The 24,608-nt window shown below is 38.7% G+C and overlaps 1 protein-coding gene across 1 annotated transcript in view; it reads right to left on the reverse strand.

Annotated features, from left to right (window-relative positions):
- Positions 1–24,608, reverse strand: part of LOC111863542 (dynein beta chain, ciliary) — an 88,609-nt gene that overhangs the window by 26,615 nt on the left and 37,386 nt on the right. Inside the window, exons 30-44 of the mRNA XM_033751200.1 lie at positions 19,460–19,684; positions 18,719–18,945; positions 17,160–17,301; positions 15,261–15,494; positions 14,804–14,982; positions 13,883–14,018; positions 11,567–11,701; positions 9,343–9,605; positions 7,490–7,691; positions 7,103–7,327; positions 5,499–5,709; positions 4,350–4,626; positions 2,907–3,189; positions 2,169–2,342; positions 740–1,110 (exon numbers count right to left, since the gene is read on the reverse strand). Of these exons, the coding sequence (XP_033607091.1) occupies positions 740–1,110; positions 2,169–2,342; positions 2,907–3,189; positions 4,350–4,626; positions 5,499–5,709; positions 7,103–7,327; positions 7,490–7,691; positions 9,343–9,605; positions 11,567–11,701; positions 13,883–14,018; positions 14,804–14,982; positions 15,261–15,494; positions 17,160–17,301; positions 18,719–18,945; positions 19,460–19,684 (3,284 nt within the window). The remainder of the gene's footprint in view (positions 1–739; positions 1,111–2,168; positions 2,343–2,906; positions 3,190–4,349; positions 4,627–5,498; positions 5,710–7,102; positions 7,328–7,489; positions 7,692–9,342; positions 9,606–11,566; positions 11,702–13,882; positions 14,019–14,803; positions 14,983–15,260; positions 15,495–17,159; positions 17,302–18,718; positions 18,946–19,459; positions 19,685–24,608) is intronic.

Here is a 24,608-nt window from a genome sequence, read left to right on the forward strand (position 1 = left end):
TTTCTCCTTCAAATGAGAATATCCTCTTCTGTCCCCAAGGTCATCCAGCATCTTCTTACATCTTCTTCCTCGTCTTCTGGTCACTTCTATCCGCCCCTCTATCTTTCCTTCAAGAACTTCTTTTAGGAGGCAGTTACTGCTTAAGATATGATCAATCCAATTAGCCTTCCATTTTCTTATTTCATGTAGGGTATTCCTCTGCTCACTGACTCTAAATAACTATTTATTCATAAATTTAATTTTGGAACATGAAAGAATATGAGAAGTCTACAAATTATAAACCAAATAATCACAGATACTCGGGATATGGCTGCTTACATTGTCAGTATACAAAGTGGCTCAAAATTCCTACATCACAGAACTGTTTCTTCTCTCTGCAGCTGAGATATGGAAATAGATCAGTCAGTAATTACTGCAGACAAAGTGCAGATGCTGTTAATCTGTGGAAAGACTCATCTTTCTTAGAATGCTACTGGAGATTAATTCGATAACAAAGATTTAGATTACAGGCCAATTAACCAGTCAATTGCATTAAGTTTCCTGCAGAAATTCAGACATGATTGTGACATACATAAATAAGATTCAGACTTTCCTCATCCCAGTTCAAGAAGATAAGACCTTGGCACACCTCAGAAAGCTCATCTCAGAAGACAGTATTCTTTGAGTTCAAGGTTCCGAGGGAACTACAGAACCAAAGAGCATAAGTATAAAGAAACTGTACATAAGTAAATGCACATACCAGTGTCCATAATCCATGAATTGTCTGATTAATGTATGTGGCTGTACGGTTCCATATGCATCGACCTCAGGCATATTCATATCGTCTATAAAGTAAACCATTGTTTTGTTGCCCGGTGGTCCATAATTTCTGCCAGCCTTTTTCTCCAGCGGTTTCTCAAGTACTTTTTGTAACATTTCTGAAGTAGTGTAGAAATTGAACGGAACATTCGTTACTGCATATGACTCAGGCAGGGAGAGCAACTTCTCAGCAATGATGACACTCTTTCCAGAACCTGCTGGTCCAACGAGCATTACGGGGCGCTTCTTTGCCATCAGTAGATCCATGAAGTAACGAATGCAAGTTGTGTCCGATGTGGATACTAGAGTAGCCTGTACAAAACAAGGCCACATAAAAAATATATTAATTTTAGGTATATTGTATTTTTTTGAGGGTAACAGCAATACTAACCACTACAACAATATAAATTTTGCAATTACTATGGTCTGACCAACATCAAGAACAGATTTTTCTTCTCCAAAGTAACAGATACCTGGAAACAAATATCGTAAAGAAATCTTTATATGCTTCATCCTGTTGTGTTGTGTGCATAAAATATTTATTGTTTCTGTCAATACAACAATTCTTTCAGAGATATAAAAATGAATATTTACTTTAAAGCCATAAATCTTAAAGGCATCACATGTTTCGACTCTTATTGTGTCATCATCAGGTGTCTGTTAATGTTAGGGTGCTGGACCTGTATCCAATATGGATCCGTATACAATATCATACTTCTAACAAGACATTCAGGGTTATGTACTACTTAAAAATCAATTGAGCCGATGACTAGATGACTGTAAAAGGAAGACTGTGGGAACAAAGAAGAGACTGTAAGACTTTTCATTCCACACATACACACACATGAGCACATATTCTAGCTCAAATACATGTGTGCACCTGGGCATACAAGAAACTTACATTAAGGTCTAGTCAGTGCTTGAAGAATGTGGAGATTAAAGGGTTAATAAACCACTAGGATTGTGAAAAAATTGATATTAAAAGAAAACTGAGACATTTATTCAATTTAATCTGTTTGTACAAATTAGCTGAAGGTAGAAAGTTCTATTTAAAACAGCACAGTCTAAAAATCCAGTAACTCTGAGCATAAACTTTGTACATTTCAGGTTAGAATTTGAAGAATTCAGTCTTCTGTGTTATAATTCAGAGTGCGTCAAATGTTTTCGAGGAATATGAGCCTCCATCTCCCTTAAGCTAAGCTTTCAACCTGCTTCTGCTGGTTTCTTGCTTGACCTACCCTCTGAACCTGCAGATGTAGGCAATCTGTTCCTCTTATACAATGCACTCTCTCTGAACTACAGTGTTACAGCCCAGAGGATCATAGTCTTCATAGTCAATTCTGTGAGAGCTTAGAATTTGTTATATTTACCTGAAGTGGAATATCATAGTCCAACTCATGGGGTGTGACCATATTATTCCATGGCAGGAAGCATTTTGTTTCATGATCTATGTAATAGTTAAAAACCGTGCCTTGTGCTGGATACTTCACTGTCTTAAATTCATTTGTCCACCATTTAGAAAACTCCATGCGGTTGTCAATCACCTAGAAATAAAAATGGACTTATAAACGGAATTTGACATAGCCGCATCAAAACTTTATCAGTACTCACAAAGAAAGACATGATAAATTGTGACAAGTTCTTGGTTGTTCATGACCTGCTACATAATTTATGTTCATGCAACATGTGAACGTTTGATAATTCCTTGCCATTGTAAAAAAAAATTGTGTACATTCAGAAACTTAATCTAACCATTACATAATTTTTTATAAATATATAGGACTAACAGAATACCCACTGAAAATCCAAGGAAAAAACTTCACTGCCCCTGTTACTAGCTATAGAAAGAGCATAATAATAACAGTCTAGCGGTGCCTTTTCCAGCACAAGTAATACTGACTTCGGAAATTCTAATATTAATTGAAACATACATTTACTGCTGAAATCTTCTGCTCATATCACAAATAACTGTGAATAGTTTTGCGTTTGCTTCCCATGGAAATGACATAACAACAAACTGACAAACACTGCCTGGCTTAGACTAATGTCATATACATGAACATTAAATTACATATAAAAATGGCTATACAATTTATACATATACAAACCTGATCTTGAAACATGGCAGATCCAAATGCCCACACAGATGCAAACACAAAATATATTTCATACCATTCCTTGGGGCAGTCAACTGGAGTGGTGGATGCTGTGAGTAGACACTCCAGCAGATGGCACAACATTTGGACGTGCGAGATATCAGCAATGGGCGTAATTTTTTTGAATCGTGAACGACAAACTTCCAGGCATGGAGGCACATACTTATCGAACAGGATTGTAAGTATTGCCTTTTCGGCTTGCTGTTCACGCCTATCAATCCAACTGGTCACAAAACTGGGGACACAACGGATATACGGAATCTGTTACTTGCATGTCAATTTTATTTACAATCATCTGATATGTCATTTATCCTAATTCTCAACACAAATTTATTTAGTTGGTTATTTAATGATGCTGTCAGTAGCAAGACTATATAGCTTCAGATAATATGAGAATCGACAAATTTGAAATGGTTTGGAAGGAACCAGTGATGGTCTAATCATGGTACTATCCTGGCTCTTGCCTGAAGCACATGAAACACACGAACACCTCAGTCAGAACAGCCAGTGTCCTAGCTAAGATTTCAACTGAAGACACCTTAAATACAAGCCTAGTGTCACTGTTTGACCATCCTATTCGGTTTGACATTAACGATAATGGCTTTATTTGCTGGGAAAGAAAACTCACATAAAGGAGCTAATCAGATAACAGACATACAAGATCACCAATTTTGTTCAGCACTTGCATTCCCAAAAGTCATCTCATAATCTGAAATAGTATATCCCAAAATTATTGTTACTCCTTCAGTTTCTTTGACTTTGTTTCATTTAAACTGCTTGCAAATCCTAATCTCCTTATACTTAACTAAGCACTATGGCATGAAGAGGCAGGAGGGGTGGAGATATAGCTCCAAGAATTCTTAAATCCAGCATCAAATGGATGTGAGAAGTCAGCTTCTTAACACAGGTGCTCTACCCCAGGGAAAATACCCTCAGTATAGGGCGCTGGGCAGGATCCAGAGCTGGTCTGGACACTGCAGAAAAGACAAAATTTCTCACCCCTGCTGGGAATCAAACATTGATTCTTTGGTCCCAATATTTTTTGTTTTAGTCAAATAAATTCATAAGTATTATCCTTCGGTAAAAAAGGATTAAATTAAAAAAAAAAATCAGTTGAAATCAAGCCAAGATGAAATTTGCACATGTAAAGGGAGACTGAAATAGAGTATGGAGTGCACTTTGCATAGGTTTATCAAATTTTTAGTTTCATTTTTAATGAACAAATAAATCATAACACAACATTTTAAAATCCAACAGAAATAAAGAAAGAAGGAAAAAAGGAAGAAAAGAAAATGTGAGAAAAACAAATGGTAAGCCACAAAATACAAGACACCACAGTGAGAAATTTTAGGTACTACCAGAACCTGACCATCTGAAATCTTATCTGATACATACGGATTCCAGCCCAAATCCTGAGGGTTGATGTACAGGATACCGGCTCTTGATACAGTGGCTGGGGTTGCAGTTCGCAGAGAGGCAATCTCAAATATGAGACGCATCATCTTTGTCAAAGCAATACGCTCATTACTGGCCAATGTCAAGACCTTGTTATCATCCATCACTGTATTGAGTGACTCAATCCACATTGGGTCAATATCGCCGTCTAATAGAATCCATTTTGGTCCATCGCCTGACATATTGGCTTGATCTCGGAACAGCACAGGAATCAAACCTATACAATGTCATGAAATTATCACAAGATAACATTAGAAATGATTAAAAATGATTCATCAATTAAATTTTGTAGTCCGGTTTAACAATAATCTCCATCTAGCAGGCTATGATATATATAACTCAGGTGGTTAGTCATAGGTTTTCACCACAGAGGCATGGATTCAATCTCTCTGTAACCCATGCTGGCTTTCTGGTGGATGAAGTGGCACTGGGACAGGTTTCCTTGAGAATTTTGGTTTCATCTGCTAGTTATTCCCTCAAATACTCCACACTCATATTTCACTGAATGATAGTACAATAGGCCCTTCTGAGTGTACAGTTCCAAGGGACTCAGTCTTACCCCACTTCTTCAACTAACATTAAGAATAAGTAAATTAATATTTTACCACGATTGCTAAGGACCAGAATTTGAGTCACCAGAGCATAATAACATGGCATACGTCAGAAATTTGAGTTCTGAATCATAAGTGATAATTTGGAGCATAAGTTTCACAGGTCTTAATTTACTGGTGCCATATGTCTGGAAATGAATAAAGCTGGATGTCATAGGTCAGGGATTGACTGTAATTTAATGGGATTGTTAAGTCCAGAAATTCATGAATTTGGAAGTCGTAGGTTGAGGCATGATTGTAACTTAATGGAGAATACTATCTTCTGAGGTATAACCACCAATATGAGAACCTCAAGTACTACACATAATTTAATGGGTTCTTAAGTCTCAATATTTTTAAGTTGTAAGGTCATACATTAAGATACTGCTTTATTCCAATTTACTGGTTCCCAATGAATCCTTAATTGGGATTTCAATATAAAGCAAAGCTCTGAAATATGTAGTGTTCAAGTTAATTTTGCTATGCAGAATATACCTACCATCTTTCCATTCCCTTGTAGCTGGGTTGATGATGCCAAACAACTCATTGTTGGTGACAGCTTTGGGATTAAGATCATTATATACGGGTTTCCTCTTCTGGTTCTGGTAAGTTTTAAACAGTGTCCGCCATACCATTGTCTTGCCTGTCCCTGCATTTCCAACAATGAATACAGAGTGACGAACCTCTAAGAGCTCTTCCAACTGCACAATCTACAAAAGATATGAACAAAACACAGAGGATTAATTCCTTAACATACTAGTCCCCAAGTCCTCAGCCCAGAGTGTTACAGGTTACCATGTCTTTGATTGTTAACATATAAAGAGACTGCTGCAGAGATGTTGCATGTACTTTCTCATGTGATTAATTGATCTGACATATTTATCATTAAAAATAAAAGTTATTTTTGGTCTATTAAAATCAACACTTTCATCTGGGAGCATCAGTATCCAGTACTACAAACAGGTGAAATTTAATCAAAATAGTTCCAGTCGTTTTTAAGAAAAACAACATTTTGTGATTGAGCCCTAGTTACAGACCCCTTGTTTGAATCCTGTTAAATCTGGGTGTTTTGGGCATAAGCTATATTATTAAGTCCACTGCCACTATAGATTATTAGAATTAAATAAAAATTGGTCAGGCCACTTTCAAGAAATTTGACAACTGGCATCTGGATTGTGAAAGGGTATCCTGTTATTTTCCTGAAGATACCACCTATGAAGTTTTATTATAATTTATTTGTTCCAGAAGTCCATATTGGCAATACAGCCTACAGATATAGAACAAGTCAAGTTTTATCATACACAAATTGTGTAAATGTCACAGACATACCATACATTACTAAGAGTGAAGGAACTGTTGAAGTTAAACAGGAACCAGCTACGATGGGTGGTAGAACTACTTACAGGACACTGTCACCTCAAAGGACATCTCTTCAAACTGGGACTAAGTGATAGTCCCACTTGTGAGAGGTGTCAAGAAGAAAACGAAACAGTCACACATATCCTGTGCAAATGTGAGGCCTTAGCTTATTTAAGACGTCACTTGGGTCAATACTTTATGGAACCAAGTGACTATTTTGACGCCCCCACGTACAAAATCCTGTTGTTCATTCGAAGCGTGGGATTGCTGAGGGGATAATCAAAAGGGGAAGCACGACAGACCACTATAGGTCGCGGTGCAAGGGCCGAGAAGGCCTACCACTCATACATTCATTCATTCATAAAAAGATAATATATGACAAATATTTAGGGAGATTGTCCCCATAAATTACTGAAATTTAATAAAAAAAGTTGGCCTAAACACCTCATCTAGATCTGACTGCCTTAATGATGCAGTGAATCTCCCATTTAAGGTTTATTTGGGAAGCATTGGATTTTAACACTAAACCGAGGAAAATTTTAAACATATGAAATTTAACACAGCGATTACTGAGTTGTTATCACTGAAAATGAAATTTAAATGAGAGAACATCAAATAGAGGTGGTTCCACTGCATCTGCTAAAGAACAAAAATTATGAGACTCCCCATTAAGCAACTTTCTCTTCCATCAGTGTAAAACACACCAAATAAGGATAGGAGGTTCCAGAATAAAAATTAAATTACCTTTAGTATGAAATTTTCTTCTGGCTGGAGCTGCAAATCAATAGCTGCCTGTTTGACCATTTTCTCAAAATCGAGGTCTCTCTTACGAGGGACCTCAAGAGCAGGGAATAAGTCTCCGATGAGCCCCATGAATACAGGAACATCATCTGTCACAATCTTGGGGATGTTGAAATCACGTAACGCCCGCATTAGCACCTGATCTTCTGGTCGTCCGCGATCTCCACGCTGTAATGATTAAATTACCGCAAATTAAAAACTAAAGACAATTTTTGAATGGCTGCCATGTTGTTATTGTAAATTTTACATTTTTACATAAGTATAGGTCTCTTTTCCTTACATCAGAAATAAAAGTATGCTAAAGAAGGTATCGAAAGTATGTGGACTCACCTTCAGTGACCCTGCCACCACAAGGACAGACTTGATGGCTCTGAGGCCCCAGTCGTAGTGATCCTGTTTGGACAGAAGCTCTCGACACAGTGTGTATAATGTAATGAATTTGCGAGCAAGAATACGAGCTTCTTGAAAACCCTCTGCTACTAACATGATCTCACAGATCAGCTCAAAATCTGGTACGACCATAGCACACGGCCTAAAACACACAAGATGTAAGGAACCTCAGAACATCACAGCAACACCCTTACTTCATAATCAGAAGGCCCTTGGTTCAAAGGTTATGGGCTGATTACCAGAGACACAGGGCTAGGTACCCAGTGTTGGTACAGATATTTCCCACCATCACAAATACTTCAAACTAGCTTACAACTGTTTACATTTACATACTTCTGATTTCGTTATTCACTAATCCTCGTGTTGTTTGATGCTGTATGGTTCGAGTTATGGACAAAATTGTCAATTAGACCATAAATAAATTAATGAAAATGCAGATAATGAAACTGCTGACATGATAAATATTTTATCTTATTTTGAGAGCCCTTTTTTAAGAAGGATTCATGAGAATGAAATCATGTAAATAACATACAAAACAGAAACGTATCATTTCCTCTAAACAGCTGGAATATAATTTTAAAGCTTTCTGACTACTGTATTTGTCTGAATATAATAAAAACAATGTTTTCCTGTGAATATCTTCCAAACGTTTCCTGCACATTAAATTTACATTCATGCAATGCCCATTGAAAATTCAATGATAATGTATAAATGTCATTCCTCTGTTGAAAGTTAACTGATGTTTCAGGAGAACATGTGACCTCCATCTCTAGGGTTGGACGGTAAGCCAAGAATTACTTGCTGCCTGTTTCCTACTGGCTTCTTGCTTGGTTCATTATTCTGCAATTAAGATGGAGGTGACATGTTCCTGCCAAGCATCAGTTGACTTTCAGTGGTCTACACGGTGTTTTATTACAGAAGATAGACCACAGTTGTGAGAACCTCAAATTCTACAGTTTGTACCTTTTGTGGGTTTTGTCGATACTCCAATAGACAACCACTTCGGAAAGTTTGTGGGCCCTGAAAAGGGCCATTTGTTCCACCACGCTAGATAGTTTTATGGCCGTTCGGCTGGTCTGTCTGGGCGGTGATGTAGGACTGTGTGCCCGGTAGAAATAGATGTTGGCTACAGTGTGTTGGCTAATGTTACAGCAGCTGAGTTAGTTGTCTGGTCGCAGTGCAGCAGTTGCCGGAAGTTGCCTGGTCACAGAGTGTGGTTTCTAGAAGATGTCTGGTCGTGGAGCGCGGTCGCCAGAGTGGCAGCAGCTGCACCAGTTGCCCGGTGTATTGGGCATGACCGCTGGAGAGCCGAGGCAGCCATCCCTGACGCAGTGAAGAGCTGATGACTCCGAAGACCGATTGCTCTGGACTAAGCGTGATGGCTGACTGGCTGATGTGGTCACTGATGATTGCTGAGTTGGAGCTGTGCCTTTTATACCAAACATGGTGGGAGGAGTTTAGACTTGTAGTTGCTATTGTGAGTGCTGATTGGGTAGCACACGTTATGATCTAAATGTGAGCTGGACATTGAGCACTGTTTAAATACAAGTGCTGCCAGCAATGTGACTGGTTAGCGCATGTGATGATCTGCAAGTGGGTTGGACATCGAGTGCTGTATAAATATCAGCATCACCAGCAATGTGATATTCACTTAGGAGTGAGTGTTGTCTGAAAGACCGGCGAAACAGCGTGTTATATTGCCACACTTTATATCCTTCCTTCCTTTTCCTCATATTCTTTTCCAACCCCCTTTATAAATTACTGAACATGGGTTCTGGAATTATTCGTCTTACCTGAAGAGAGCCTTCAGATTTTCAGGCAGCTCTGCTCGACCTGCGTAACCGGGATTCATGGTTATGAAAAGTCCCACAGTGGGCACGAGAGCAATTATGTCACCAAAGAAGTTGAATTTTGTCTTCTTGCTTTTGATTGCATCGAGCACAGTTTTCACTTGAACAGCCACCACAGACAACACCTCTATTGAGATGCGATTGAACTCATCAAAACAGCCCCAAGCTCCAGTCTGTGCTAAGCCTTTGTAGATGTTGCCACAGGACTACACAATTGGAGAAAAGACATATTAATGAAAATGTACCTCTCTCTGATTCTGCTGCTATTTGTTTTGAATCTTTCACAGGACATACTTTCCTTAGGCTCAAGATGGGTACAAATAAATTATGAACCTGGGTTGCCGTTCACTACAAGATACCTTTCTGTCAGTAATTAAGAATTAAGAAGTACACAAGCAGTAAAAAATAGTAAAAAAGTAAAGCTATCCCTGTAACAGGCCGTGAAGGCCCATAGGGTTGTGAGATGTTGAGGGTCCCACATTATCTAGACAATCGGTTCAAAGATGGCGGTACGGTTGTCAGCCTTACATGCCAGCCGCGCTTTATTCCCCAGGAAAATTATTTAATTAATTCCTGGTACTCATTTCTGTTAGAGGCTGAGTTGACCTCAGGGCCATAGTGCAGCTGGAAGGATTAGGTCAATTGAAAAAAATCCAAAGACCTCATCGGGACTTGAACCCGCGACCTTTTCCCGCATTTAATGAGTTAAGTGTAATTCCATGAAGATGTATGAGGAAGTGAAGGTACAGCTTCACCATTCTTAACCTTGTCACAAGATAGAATTGAGTAGCCAACTTTATGCCCTGGGAAAGCTCATCTAGCACCCACTGCAGAGGAGGCTGGGTTGGTCCGAGAGCCAGTGTTGATGTTATGTGAAGGAAAAGGAAAACCCTTGCCATGCCAAGAATCAAAATACTATTACTCCTTTGTCATCAATCCCACAGCTCATCACTATACTGACTCAGCTATCCCAACTTCCATTAATAAATAGCAAATGCTTTAATATGGAAGTAACTGAAAAGTTATTAGTTAACCTGGGATAGCTCAGCTGGTATAGCAATGAGCTACGGGCTTCACAGCCCAGGAGACAGGGTTCAATTCCTGGCAGGGGCAAAAAGTCTTTCACTTAGGCTCCTATCTGATGCTCATTCCCTGGGGGTTAAGCTGCTTGGGTATGAGGTTAACCGCACACCTAAATCTAGTGCCAAAGTTAAGAACATATGGATCTGTACCGTCACTCCTCCATACCTTATTAATTAAACACAGGAACCTTACCTTTACCTTTATCCTATCATCTTCACATATTTTTCTGACACACCATTGTGACTAGATTCTTCTGTCAATATTTCTGGCATTGAAGAGGTTGGCCTAATGGTAACACTCTGGACTTGTGTTTAGGAAATGCTTGGTAAGAATTTCAGATGGGACACTGGCTATCATGGGTTTCTTCAGTCCCTCAAGGCAAGTGTCAGGGTAACATTTCCATTAGGACACGACCTCTTCCTTCTAAATCCTTTCCAATGTACCATTCATTGACATTCTACGATTCCGTGCTATACAGTCTGTTGTTGTTAGTTTTCTTATTTATTCAGAAATTTAACAGATCAACAGAAGAGTACAAAATAGTTCTAAATTTTATAACTAACTAATTAACTCCATGGTGCTGAGTTCTTCTAGAGAATCTGCCAGTCACTCAGCTGTTCTAAATTTTACACAATTATAAAAGTATATTATGGAAGACCGAGATCCCAGAGGAATCTATAAAAAGTACCACTTTCTCGGATGTGACACCATGTAGTACAATAATAGTTCACTGATGTTTTGAGAGGAATGTACTGCCTCCATCTTCAGGGTCAAAGAGATGCTCAGCAAACAACCAGCAAGTGGACACAATGATCAAATCATAGCCCAAAGATAAGTTACCCTGAGTGAGGTCTTCTGTGGTTTTCTTTTGTCATTACAAGTAATCTCCAACAGCAGAAGCCAGCAGCTGGTTGACCTTGTCATCTGCTTCTCCTGGTTTCTTGCTCGGCTTGCTCTTTGACCCTGAATATGGAGGTAATGTGTTCGTCTGAAATACAGCCTCCCTCTGACTGCATCACGTTACAACCCAGAATCATTGCTGTGAGAGGCTCAAAAACAGTCCAGCCATCTATTAATCAATTACCTTATAATCCATCTGCTCTGAACAGTTGAACACATACACCATCATGCCCATGGCTCGTCCTAAATCCTTGGTTGTCTCTGTTTTACCGGTTCCTGCAGGACCAGCTGGTGCTCCACCCATGGTTAAATGTAGGGACTAAAAAAAATATACCAACATAGTTGACAAGGGCTGCGCCATAGCTCAAGTGGTTAGTCGTTGGCTTCCCACAGCGGCGGCCTGGGTTCAATCCTGGGTCTGGTCAAGTGGGATTTGTGGTGGACAAAGTGGTGCTGGGGAGGGTTTTCTCCGAGTACTTCGGTTTCCCCTGCCAATCTTCATTCCATCAATTGCTCCATCATCATAATCACCTGAGGCAGGTAGAATAGGCTAATCAGTGGCCGGTGTGCCAAGTGGACCCAGCTGGACTCCACCCCCCACTAAGCAAATTTAATTTTCTTACTTGGCTGTTATCGGTTGGGTTGAAATTCAGGTGAACTGCTGTGTCTTCTGTGCTACTGTGATCGCAGTAAAATAGAATAAAATCATGATTCTTTAAGGTTAATGCTAATCAAATCATCATCTTTAAAACATAAACAGTGATTAAATGAAAGTCACTGACCTGGGAATATAAGGAAGGGAAGATGAGGAGATGGTCTCTATCTGAGAAAGTCATGGAAGAAAGAGTACTACATTCTGGAATGCGACACCATGTACCCCCATAGGAATTCATCAGTGTTTCACAGGAACATACTGACTCCATCTTCTGGTCTTTTGACTTTTGCTCAATGCTTGCTTAGTATAGGTTTACTTTGAAGACAGTGGAAGTATGTTCTGACAGGTCAGTATATTTACCACATTCACAGAAGCTTTTCATCTACTGTCCTTCTAAGGATACACCATCACTTGAGACCTCTGCAACCTAGCTCTTCCTAGAGCATTCCGGAAAACTTCCTTTTCAGCACATTCATAATTTTCCCTTCCCTTACATATATTCTATTTTTCTCCATTTCCTTTTGCCATAACCTGTCTCTTCACTTTCATTTTTATATTATTTTACTTATTTTATGTTTGTTCTCATTTTGTTTGTGTCTTTAATTTTAAATTTACCGCAACTTTTCTGTCCTTTCTACTCCATTTTCTCACACTTTATTTCACTTATCACCAACATTTCCATATTTCATTCCATTGTTTCATATATTTTATCTTTACAATATTATATTTAAGCATCCTGTTGCACTCTACACGATAAATAATATAATGATATAAACTCCGTACCAAGTGCAAACAATATATTATGTGTCCTTGATCTTGCTCCTTTACACTACATGTTTCGGCCTCAGACGGCCATCATAATAGTGCTATTATAGTGCTACTACAGGAATGTCAAAATTAACGTGTGTAAAATAATCTACAAACCAGACAGATATCAACGAAATAGATGTTGATAATAACAAGGAAAGTGTTTTAAATGTTAAATTTTGGGCTGGGTGCAGTGTGACAGCAACGTGAGCGTTGTACACCTGATGATGGCCGTCTGAGGCCGAAACATGTAGTGTAAAGGAGCAAGATCAAGGACACATAATATATTGTTTGCACTTGGGACGGAGTTTATATCATTATATCATTTTATCTTTACTTCCTTCAACTTCTTTACACTTCATGTCTTACCCTTCTTCCTACCTACAAATCTGACCATTTACTTGCTCACAGGATTCCATTCAGTTCGCACCACCCCAATTAATTTCCTCTTAGCCCGTCTTTGCCTCCCTTCTCAACACCACTGCCCATATTTTCACAGGGGCTTACATTCTTACCTTGATGATGCAGGCCAGAAGGTTCCTCTAAATCTTCCATAAATACCTATCGGACTACACAACATTACGTCTCAGAAGACAATATTCTTGGGCTATTAAAGCATTTACAGCACATGTTAAATGATTAGGAATTTAAAGCAACAGCCTCTAAGGATATCAGTCACATTCTCATACTTTGTGTCAGACTACTACTGTTTTTTATTGCTAGTGGGGTGGGATTAAGTCCTTTGTACTGCGGCCACTTCTGGACTATTGTACCAGCCCCAGATGATAGGTGAGGGTGACTGTGGAGCAATTGGTATAATGAAGACTGGCAGGGGAAACCGAAGTACTCGGAGAAAACCTGCCCCAGCGCCACTTTGCCCACCACAAATCCCACTTGACCAGACCTGGGATCGAACCCGGGCCGCCACGGTGGGAAGCCAGCGACTAACCGCTTGAGCTATGGCGCTTGTATCAGACTAAGAACAGATCATATGAGTAGTCTCACTCTGCCATTGCTACTTATACTGAAGAAGCTCACCTGTGTCAAGGTGATGTAACAACGGTCAGTAAGTGGAGTAATAACAAGGCGAGGTGTGTTGCCCAGATATTCATGTGCATAACGGAACTGAGCATCACAGATGTTGCAGAAACAATCTTTTATCTTCTCGTCCCATCTGTGAATAGTAATCATAAGTAAATCATAAATTCAGTGTGTTACACACCTTGATACTGAGGTCTCGAATGGACCCAGCGCATCAGCTCTGGACAACAGAGGTGTCGGAGTATTGGTGCTATGGCAACTGGCAGGGAAAGCAAAGTGCTCAGAAAATTTCTGCCTCAACATCTCTACGTTGACCATAAATCCCATATGAATTACCCTGACATCAAATCTGGGCCTTTCTGTTGAGAAACCAGTGTTAATAGCACAGCCTACTCCTGTATCAAGTAATATAAATATATGCTCAAAATTAATGGCCCAAGAACTGAAAATATAACTCTTGCATAACAGATGTAGTCAAAGTGAGTAGCAAAGATGTACTTATTGTCTGGAAACAGTAATGTATTCAAAAACAAAAAACAAACTCCTCGGTTGTAGTCCGTAAGCAAACTATACTGACTGAACGACCGCTGCTTGTTGAAGTTAGTGCCAACATTAGCAGATAGAGGGTACTGCATGGTCAGCACAATGAATCCCCATGGCCGTTAATTTCGGTTTTCTAGACCAAAGCCGCTATTTCCTTGAAAGAGCTCCTCAGTTATCCTCATGAGGCTGAGTGGACCCTGTTCCAGACCCACTACTTCTCAGAAAATCTAGTAGTGCCGGGAATCGAACCAGGACCTCTGGATATGTAGCCAGGAACTCTGACCACTGGACCACGGAGGCGAAATGTATTCAGATAGGATAATTCAATCTGATTGGAAAGCTTCAATTGCAACCAAAACTGGTACTACATGATACCTGTGCCTTAATTGTGACTGCCATTGAAAAGCTGATGCATTTTCCACTTTTGCTGTGATCATCTTAGCTACAACGTCCCTTGAGTGCACGTCAATGGTACAGATGGTCATTATCTTCTGCCTATCTTCATTTGTTAAGTCCCCCAGAAGGAGTGAGATGAGTGTGTTCAGTTGAGTTATCTGGAATGTGAGATGCTTGGGTTTTACTGCAGTGAAAATGCAGATCATGTTCCAATTCTTAGAACCTTTATTGTTGTTATTACATTATCTACCACTGTTACCTGACTAAAGAATGAAATATCAAAAGGTTCAGTCTTTCAATAATTATAAAAATGACAATAAAAAATAAAAGGAGATATTTTATGCAACAATATAACATTGTACATCACAATGTAAAATAAAGGCTATTATTATAACAGTTCTGTTACAGTAATTTGCAGGTAAAATGGCTTAAGTACCTGTTTCCTGTTATAATCCTTGAGTGCATTCTCATAACCTTCGTCCAGATGAGCGAAAGCAATGTTAACTTCTGTAGTCCACCAAATCTGTGTACCACATAAGGACACTTGTGCAGGATAATCAAAGATCCACTTCTCACGAGGACTGTCCTCATAGGAAAGCACAGCTTCACCAAAGTAGTGTCGTACTGTTCGTCTCATGGCATCTGTTAGCCGATTCAACCAGACCTCGACCTAAATGGATGGAGACATTTCTTGTAAAGAAACAGTAAGCATACTTATATACTGTGGCATACTGATCCATTGCTAAGAGGTGACTTTGTAAACATCAGCCATTGCTAGGTGATTCCCTCATGCAACAATGGAGGAGGTGTCATGATACATGATGCATACAGCTGTTGCTACAGAGCACCCGCAGTTTATGCGTATGCAGTGGCATCACACAACAATAGAAGAGGTGATGCAGTCAGTGTTTTCTGTAGGTCCACTCCGAGGCTATATGACTCGAATGACAGTGTTCTGTTGAGCGAGTGGGTGCAGGAGTTCAGTACAGTTGAGAGTTCAGCTGTGGAATGTTAACCAGCGGACAACAGAAGCTAAGATTCATTACCAGAAAACATCTAGTAAAGACATGGGAGAAGCATAGCCATTGCGCAGAGCTGTAAAGACTACTGAAAGTACTTGTAGATTGAGAAAACTTAGCGTGGAGTGATTTGGAGTGTAGAAATCAGCAATAGTGTAATGATTATTTACAGTTGTGACCTGTAAGTGGTCAATAAATCTATTCACCAATCCAAACCTGTCTACAGTCAATAATACATGACAATATAACCAAAGGCTCCACTCCACTCATAACCCATAATGCAATAATAACATCCAGTATTAAAGAAAATGGTTACAAAGGTAGAGCACATAATTTCTCATATGTGCTCAGTGGATCACAGCCTTCCTCTGTCTAAGAAAAATATTAAAAAAATTATCCACTGTACTTTAAGGAGGTCAATCCTTATTTGAGAAAAGCTGCATTTTGTGGTTCAGGAGAGAGTGTACCATTATAAGATGCCATCCATGCAATGTTATTTAGGGAGATGTTCTCCGTATGTCACTGGATTTTAATCACATTATTGGTGCCGTTTTTGACAAAATCGCAATTTTATTTTTGGGGCCCATTTGAAGACAGAAGTTAATACTCACTGGGCACTGACCTACAATAGATAAATTCTTTAAATACTGAAAATGAATAAAATCTTTCTAACCATTCAAGAACTAACTATTACTGAGGTCAAGAAAATGTGGATCTATACATCCACTCTTCCATACACCTTCATGTTGTAGTGCTTAATTAGTTAAGCAAAAGGACAACTTTACCATTTACCTTTCAACCATTCAGGAACTAGTGAAGTGCACAAAGAGAGGGACAGTCAGATGATGATCCAAAAGTCAATTCTTTCGTATTCAAAACGTTGAAAACGTGTAAATCTATCAAAATTTCAGTGTCAGTTCTTTTCATGATAGCTGTACTTTCTTATACTACATGTATGAGAAAGTAATACAAAAGATGGGTAAAGAATAAAATATTATTCAAGAAACTGATGACATTTGATGTCAGACAGGGCAATGCTGACAGATGCACCTATCAGCAGAATTACTACCGGCTGCGTTTATGGCATACAGTGCTCTACTGGTGCACTGTGTTGCCACATCATGTAGCATCATTATGGTTCCACTATATAAACAGATTTAGATAACACATGATGCTGGCAATTATTTAGAGCCCGTGACTGCATCACAGCTAAGAGGGTTAGAAGCAGACCTCAGTGAGCAGCTTTACAATCAGTCCATTGATTATGATGGTGATGTCTGATTTCTGTAATGACTCAAGAAAAAGCTACACTTTACCTTGCCTGAACAGTCACAAACGCCGCTGAATTCGACAAACTCCCCGTCCTTGGCCCACATTGCTATAGCATTCTTAGTATTTTTCCCTCCTGACTGTTCAAACTTCAGTTTTGAAATTGAGTCATAGAGTTTTGTGAGGTGCCTGAAATAAACAATTCATACATTAATTACAAAGTGTTGTGATGATAGCATATTTCCAGGGATGGGAATGGCTCTTTAGAATTAGACAGGCAGTTCAGATAAGCACAACTGCCCAGGGAATGAGCATCACATATTAAAAAAAGATTATTGTAATTGTAGGGCCCTGAATTTGTTCCTCACGTTATCACTGTTGGGAACAGTAGTTATATCTTATGGTACCATAAATTACTTTGTAAAAGAGGAGCACTTTGGAAGTATCAACATAGTGTTTACAAATTCTAGCCCCATTTACGACAACCGCATTTGCAGGCTCTTCCAATTATCGAGTGCTCCAAACAGAATGGTTTTTGGAAACTGCACTCAGCAATTGATATCAGCTGTCACTTACCTTCTTACATAAAAGAACTGTTAGACGATAAGAATCAATTTAAAAATACTTTAAAAATTACCTTCTACTGAATTCTTTTTATTCACTGAAGGACTGTTATATTTTTATCCATATGTTTTATGCATCATAAGGTGCTTTATTTTTGCATAAGATATATAATCACCTACTTCCCAGCTTGAAGACATGTTTTAAATTTAAGATGTTGCCATGTATAAAGTAGGAAGATAAATCAGTTTGGTTTATTGTTTCATCTGACCTATGCTTAATTTCCATAAAGCATGTGTATTTTTTTTTACTTCTTAATTTCTATGTTACATATTTATTGTGCATTTTATTGTATAGGTTATCTGTTTGTGACTGGTTCTATATCTGTCAGGTGTACTCTGTAGCCTCAAATGGATCGATGGAATATTACAATAAATGAATGAATGAATGTCACAAATAGACACAACTGAGTAGATGCCTCTTTGTCTTTTCATCTGAGGATGGAAAGAGGTCCAACTGCTGTAACACACAGCTCTGTTTAGAATGTTAGGTGATGGACAAAGTCCTACAATCCAGCAATATAGATTCTTTGGTTATTTAATGATACTGTTTCAACTGCAGAGATCACATGATGTAAAACTACATGGGAGTACAATCATTGAATGAAGAGAAGGGAAGCTTTCATATTATTAACTTCCCCTACTTTTTCCCATGTTTCTTTCCAGCCCTGCATGTTAATGAATGTTTCTTTGAAGATGATGTTCAAAGCCTTCTCCAATGAATAACATGCATAAATAGTTAAAAACAAACTGCCTATATTATGTAATGTCATCATATATCCACAGCAAAATATTATGACTATTCACAGAACAGATGCTACACACTGAAACAGAAGACTGCTTGCCCAGTCATTAACAACTACATAACTTGCATTCATGCAACATGTTAAAGTTTGAAAATAAATCACTATGGAAACCCAAAATTGCATAACTTAAGAGTTTTCATCTCACCTTCATATATATACATGGAAGGACAAGATTATTACCTGGCAACTAATTCTGGTTGATTGCCATTGGACAATATATCAAGTAGATCTGCTGACGAGATGAAGTAGAAGCGCGGATATGCCAATCGCTTTGTCTCAAGATACTCAGCGAGAGCCTTCTCACAAACTGTGAGCTCCTTCTGTAGTACCTCCAACTTCTCATAGAGGCCAGCTCTGTTTGTAGCTTGCACCACATTCAGTATCCCCACCATCTCCTCCAACAGCACCTTGTGTTGGCGTGTGAATATGCACCAAATCACATTTAATATATTTGGTGTCATATAAATAAAACAAGTATATTAATAAACATCTCTGATGACTGTATGTAATAATGTGCATGGCCCATCATTTTGAGTTTTTTGAAAACACATCAGTCCAGAAAATGGATCTGTTTCTCTCACTGGGTGTAAGAAAAAGAAGGTTCCTACTCAGATGGGGCCATTACAGGAAGCTAGTCACGATCACCAGAATTTTACTTATATCTCCTGTTTTTTTCCCACCCCAGCTACATATCCAACCCATTAAATTTCCCTAAAGTTAATTAATTTACAACAATTGTACTTCCCTTGGGCTACTGTCTGAACATGGTACAAAAGTTTTGGTGCTTCTGCCTTGCCCAAAGTATGGGATTTTAAATATACATACATGCACATTTCAACATTATTAAATTTTATTAAAACTTATTACTACAGTATCTTAATAAAACACAATAAGCAATGACAATATGAGTTATTTCCTTACCCGAAATTGTTTGTCGATCTGATCAAATCGTCTGGAGTCTTCTGGTAGTTGTTTACGAATATCTTCAGATCCAATGAAGATGGATTCCAGATGCATCCAAGTTCTCTGGACTTCAAACCATACTTGAATAACTTGATCCGCATTGGATAGTTGTCTTTGCCAATCTGATACTTCTTCCAGAAAGTATGCGATATACTTGGAACTCATCAAATTCTGAAGTGCCACCTACAGAAAGCAGGAATAATTACAATTACAGTACATTCCTTTGTAACACTGTAAGAGAAATTCAGCAAAATTTTATAAATGTTAGATGTTTAATAGCTGCAGAATTGGCCGCTCCTCAAGAAGGGCTCAGCTTGATGAGTAAGTAAGTAAGTAAAGTAAGTAAGACATTTAATATTTTAAAAGGCTGGTTCTTGCCATGTGGTGAAAGCTGAGTCAATGCATATGATCTCAGATTCACATGAGAGTGCATATGAAGATTACTGTCTTCTGGTTCCTGAAACCACACAGTATGGTAGAAAATTACCGATGTTTCAGATGAACCTGCTGCTTCCATCTCCATACTACCCTGAAGATGGAGGCAGAATGTTCCTCCAAAACAATGGGAACATTTTACCAGACTTTGCTGTGATGGTGACATGACCCAGGAGACTATTCAACATGAAAGAAAAAGAAGTACAGTAAAACCTCCGACACAATGGAAGGATTTGGTACTGTAATACAGAGAACACACGTCAGTAAATGGGTACTGGAAAGGATGACCATGTTGATACTGCATTAGGATATATTACACAAAATATCAATGGGAACCAAGTGCCCTAGGAATGGTACATAGCTCAGAAGTTTAATTAGGAAGCCCAAATACTGTGTAATGATGTAATGGTCTGGTCCTCTACCTTACGAGGTAAAGTCTCTGTGCTTAATTAACTGAGCATCACAGCATGAAGACATTATGGGGGTGTATAGCTCCACCATTCTTGATCTTGGCACTAAATGGAGGGAAATGGTCAGTTATGTGCCTTAGTCGTTTCACTCCTAGGGAAACAGACCCCCTTTCTATTATCCATTGAACAGGAAGTTGTATAGGCCTCAGAGCTGGTCTCAGCACTGTGGGAAAAGAATCTTATCTTCTGTCAGGAAACAAACCCCAGCTGTTCAGCCCCTAGCCTGTCACTATACAGACTGAGCTACCTTGCCTCTGTTAGCACCTTAATTAAAAAAAAAAAGTAAAGCTAACCCTGTACCAGGCCGTGAAGGCCCATAGGGTTGTGAGACGTTGAGGGTCCCACATTATCTAGACAACTGGCTCAAAGATGGCGGTAAGGTTGTCAGCCTTATGCACCGGCCGCCCTTTACCCACAGGCAGATTCCTGGTACTCATGTCTGTTAGAGGTTGAGTCGATCCCAGGGCTATAGTGTGGCTGGAAGGATTAGGTCAATTGAAAAAAATCCAGTGTCCTCATCGGGACTTGAACCCGTGACCTTCTGGCTTGTAGCATAGCCCCTCAACCAACTATGCTACTGAGCACCTTAATGATGTGAATATAAAATTCCTAAAACATACAAAGGGAATGCCTGGGCTTGATCTAGTATAGCAGACTGGGGTACAGATGCTGGATCCAGAGTGTCTAATGAGATACGAAATGACAACAAACCCTAAGCAGTAGTTAAAAACTTACATAAAATTATGGAAGGAAAGACATGAAAATGGTATGCACATATAGCAAACACTAAGGCGAACAGAATTATGGTATTAGTGACCAAATATAAACCTTGTGGAAGACACAGATTTGGATGGCCAAGGAATAGATGGAGAGCTCAACCAGAGATGTAATGGGTTCCTTACCTTAATGTGTGAGGGAAAGAAAGATATTATATAGGTTTGTTTCAAAGCAATTCCAGTATTATGTCCATATAGTATTACTAGATAATTTAGGTGCAATTTTGCGTTCATTTATTAGGATAAGCTAGAGTGTAAAGACGGCAGACTGAGTTATCCATACATGAGAATCATAGGCATTCTGACAAAATCCATAACTGAAGATGCAAAAGAAATTTGAATCTGCTGTGAAATTTTTTTAAAAGTGCAGTATTTGTGAAAGGTTAAACGGAAATTGCCAAAAACTGTGAAAAAATGCTGATTATTTACAATAAAGAGATATTTTGTCTACCTTATCATACTTATAGTAACAATAGGTATTGATGATGGGAAAAATGAAGCTGAAGGTTTACCATAAAATCGTTTGTCAATAGGAAATTTCTTGGAAAAAACAGAACCTCGTGATTTACATAAGTACAGTTGAACTCCCATTTAATGTCCCTGGGTTCAAGGTCTCTGCTCTTTTAATGTTCAATTTAAGCAGTTTAAAGTCAGTAAACTCTGTTAAATTTCTTCCGTTTAAGATCTTCCTCACCTTAGCACACAAATTCTCTACTCCCCAAAAGAAATCTTAAATGGGGGGTTTCATTGTATTAGTTTAATGAGTATTATTTTCAGTTGCTGACAGCTACATCCAGTGAATATTTTCTGTCAGTATGCCATGTTATACCAACTTCTGTCTACTCACAAGCAGAATTAGGGCATCTTTTCTGGCAGTATATCATGTCATTTTGGCACCATTTCAGCTACTGACAGCTACTCTTCAGAGCATCTTTTCTTTCACATTTTACATCAGCACCACTTTCACCAATGGAAAAGTGAAATTAGGGCATATTTCCTACCAGTATGCCATGCCACATCAGCACTAATGACAATTAGAATTAGGACATCTTTCCGTGAGTATAGTACGTTATATCATGATTATTTTCACCTGCTGTCAGCTGCACTCAGTTCATCTTTTCTGGCAGTATGGCATCCATACTGGCACCATTTTCAGCTACTGACAGTCATGTGATTTTCTCCAGTAATTAGTTCAAAAATTAAACTTATTGAGGGGCCGCAGACATGACACAAACATGATGACATAAGCGACTTTTTCCTTACAAAATAATGAAATTAAGCCAAAAGCATCCTTCGATTTTTCAGGCTTCTTCTGTAGAAGAAAGCATTACACAAAATCGCATTTCAGAACACTTATGTGATATGAGATTAAAGATTCTTACACCAATGAATATTAAGATTTACTCTCCTGGAGTAAAATGTCACGTGGACTTGACAAGTTGTAACAACGTTTTGGGGGGACCAGGTTAAAAATATGAAGGCAGCAAAGTTCTTACAAAATACTGATACCTGTCTATGAGAACTATGAGTCAACTTTCTTGAGAAGACTGTTCATGTTCATGTTCATGTTCATGTTCATTTATTTCAAATTCAAGCAGCTCCAGATACATGTTGAGAAGTATATTCACAAACCATTGGACACAGAATGAGTCACATATCAGAACAAACGTTCCAATTAATCATTGGTACAAGTCTAGGCAACATAATGTAAAATATACATAACACACACAAAGAACACAAATAAATATGATTATAAAAAATTGAATGCAAATGAAGAACTGTAATCTTAGCTATGTGAAAGCAAACATACCTGCAAATTTTGGTGTGCAGTGCAGCAAAATATGACATCATCCTCTCGTGCCAGACTGTCACTGACAATACAGTAAATGCACAATCAAAAGCACATATCCAGTACACTACTAGCATGCCACTAATACAGCGAAACCCTCATTTATGTTTCCTCTGGGGACTAATTGACTTGAATATTATTAGACTGTGGAAAATTTTAGATGAAGATGATTTCACGATTGTGTTACTGACTTCAGATGACTGACACTGAACGTTAACTGAGGGGAAACCTTAAGCAGGAACGTTAAATGAGGGTTCCACTGTATGCTGTACAGTGATTGTAAATATTTGTTTTATAAACAATTTGTTTTTCACAGGACCAACTCTCAGTTGTAAGATTTGAAGTTTTCACGGCGGTGACTATGAAGAGAGAAGTCTTCTGGGATGTGGCGCCGTGTAGGTATTATGTAGTCTATTTGCACCTGATCATACCAGTTCTTTGCTTGTGTGTTCTCATCTTTTTTCTTCTACCTTGAAGATGGAGGTGATACGTTCCTCCAAAACGTCGGTTAACACAATACCTACAGGGCGCCACATCCCAGAAGACTGCTCTCTTCAACTCTGTTATTTGGCACAATTTTGAACATCCAAAAATATTTAACCTTTGTGTTGTGCAAAACACAGTAGAAATGGGACTGCCAACTATATTGCTGTGAGCACCCTGGTGCTATCATGTTCACTGATGATCTCAAAAAACATGATAATTTCCACTCTTTGATCTGAATCTCAGTTCAGTGCTGGTTAAGTTGTCTGTGAACTTAATTAAGCACAACATCATTAAGCTGTTAGGGACAGTGGAGGCATAGATCCATGTACTCTTTACCATCAGCAGTAAATATATGTGAATGGTTAGAATCACACCTTGGTTGCTTTACCCTCAGGGAAATAACCTCTGTTACTAATTAGTGAGGGGGTTGGGAGAGACTCATAGCCGGTCTGGATGCTGTGGGGAAGAAAAAATTTCTGTCATCCCTACTGGGAATCAATCCAGGACTTCATAGTCCTCCAGCCCATAACCCATTGCTATAGTGGCTGAGTTATTGTGGCGCCTCAAGTGAGTGCTGAGGAGTTTTAAATGTTTACACTGTGTTCAGATGTCACATTAATTGAGGGGTTTGAGTGTAAACATTATTTTATTTTTAGGTGTTGGGTGAGGCTGAGCCCCTTTTTACTGTGGCCTCAAATGGACCTACTGTACCAGCCCCTTGGATTGAACCTGGACTTTTGTGGGAAAAATTCAGAGCTTTTAAATGTTAAAGCAGGTGATATATATTTATATAGATGTAGTATCCTGTATGTGTTAAAGGATTAATAACTGAGAGTTGGTAGCAAATGAAAACACTTAAAATTAAATTATGATATTACATTATGAGTTTAAAGAGTTATTAATTATTTCAATCAGAGCAGTCTTTAGTATTAATATGACAGTGACTGTAGCAAAATGAGTGAATATTCTATGAGGGGTGTTCAACAAGTAAGGTTCCATAGAATGTAATATTTGTGTTAATCAAGCATTTTGTTTCTAAGTACTTGGCAGTAGCACTTGCCCTGCTTCTGAAGCAACATTTCTGAGGTCAC

The sequence above is a fragment of the Cryptotermes secundus genome, unplaced genomic scaffold (genome assembly GCF_002891405.2).
Source record: "Cryptotermes secundus unplaced genomic scaffold, Csec_1.0 scaffold1379, whole genome shotgun sequence".
NCBI classification, from domain to species: domain Eukaryota; kingdom Metazoa; phylum Arthropoda; class Insecta; order Blattodea; family Kalotermitidae; genus Cryptotermes; species Cryptotermes secundus.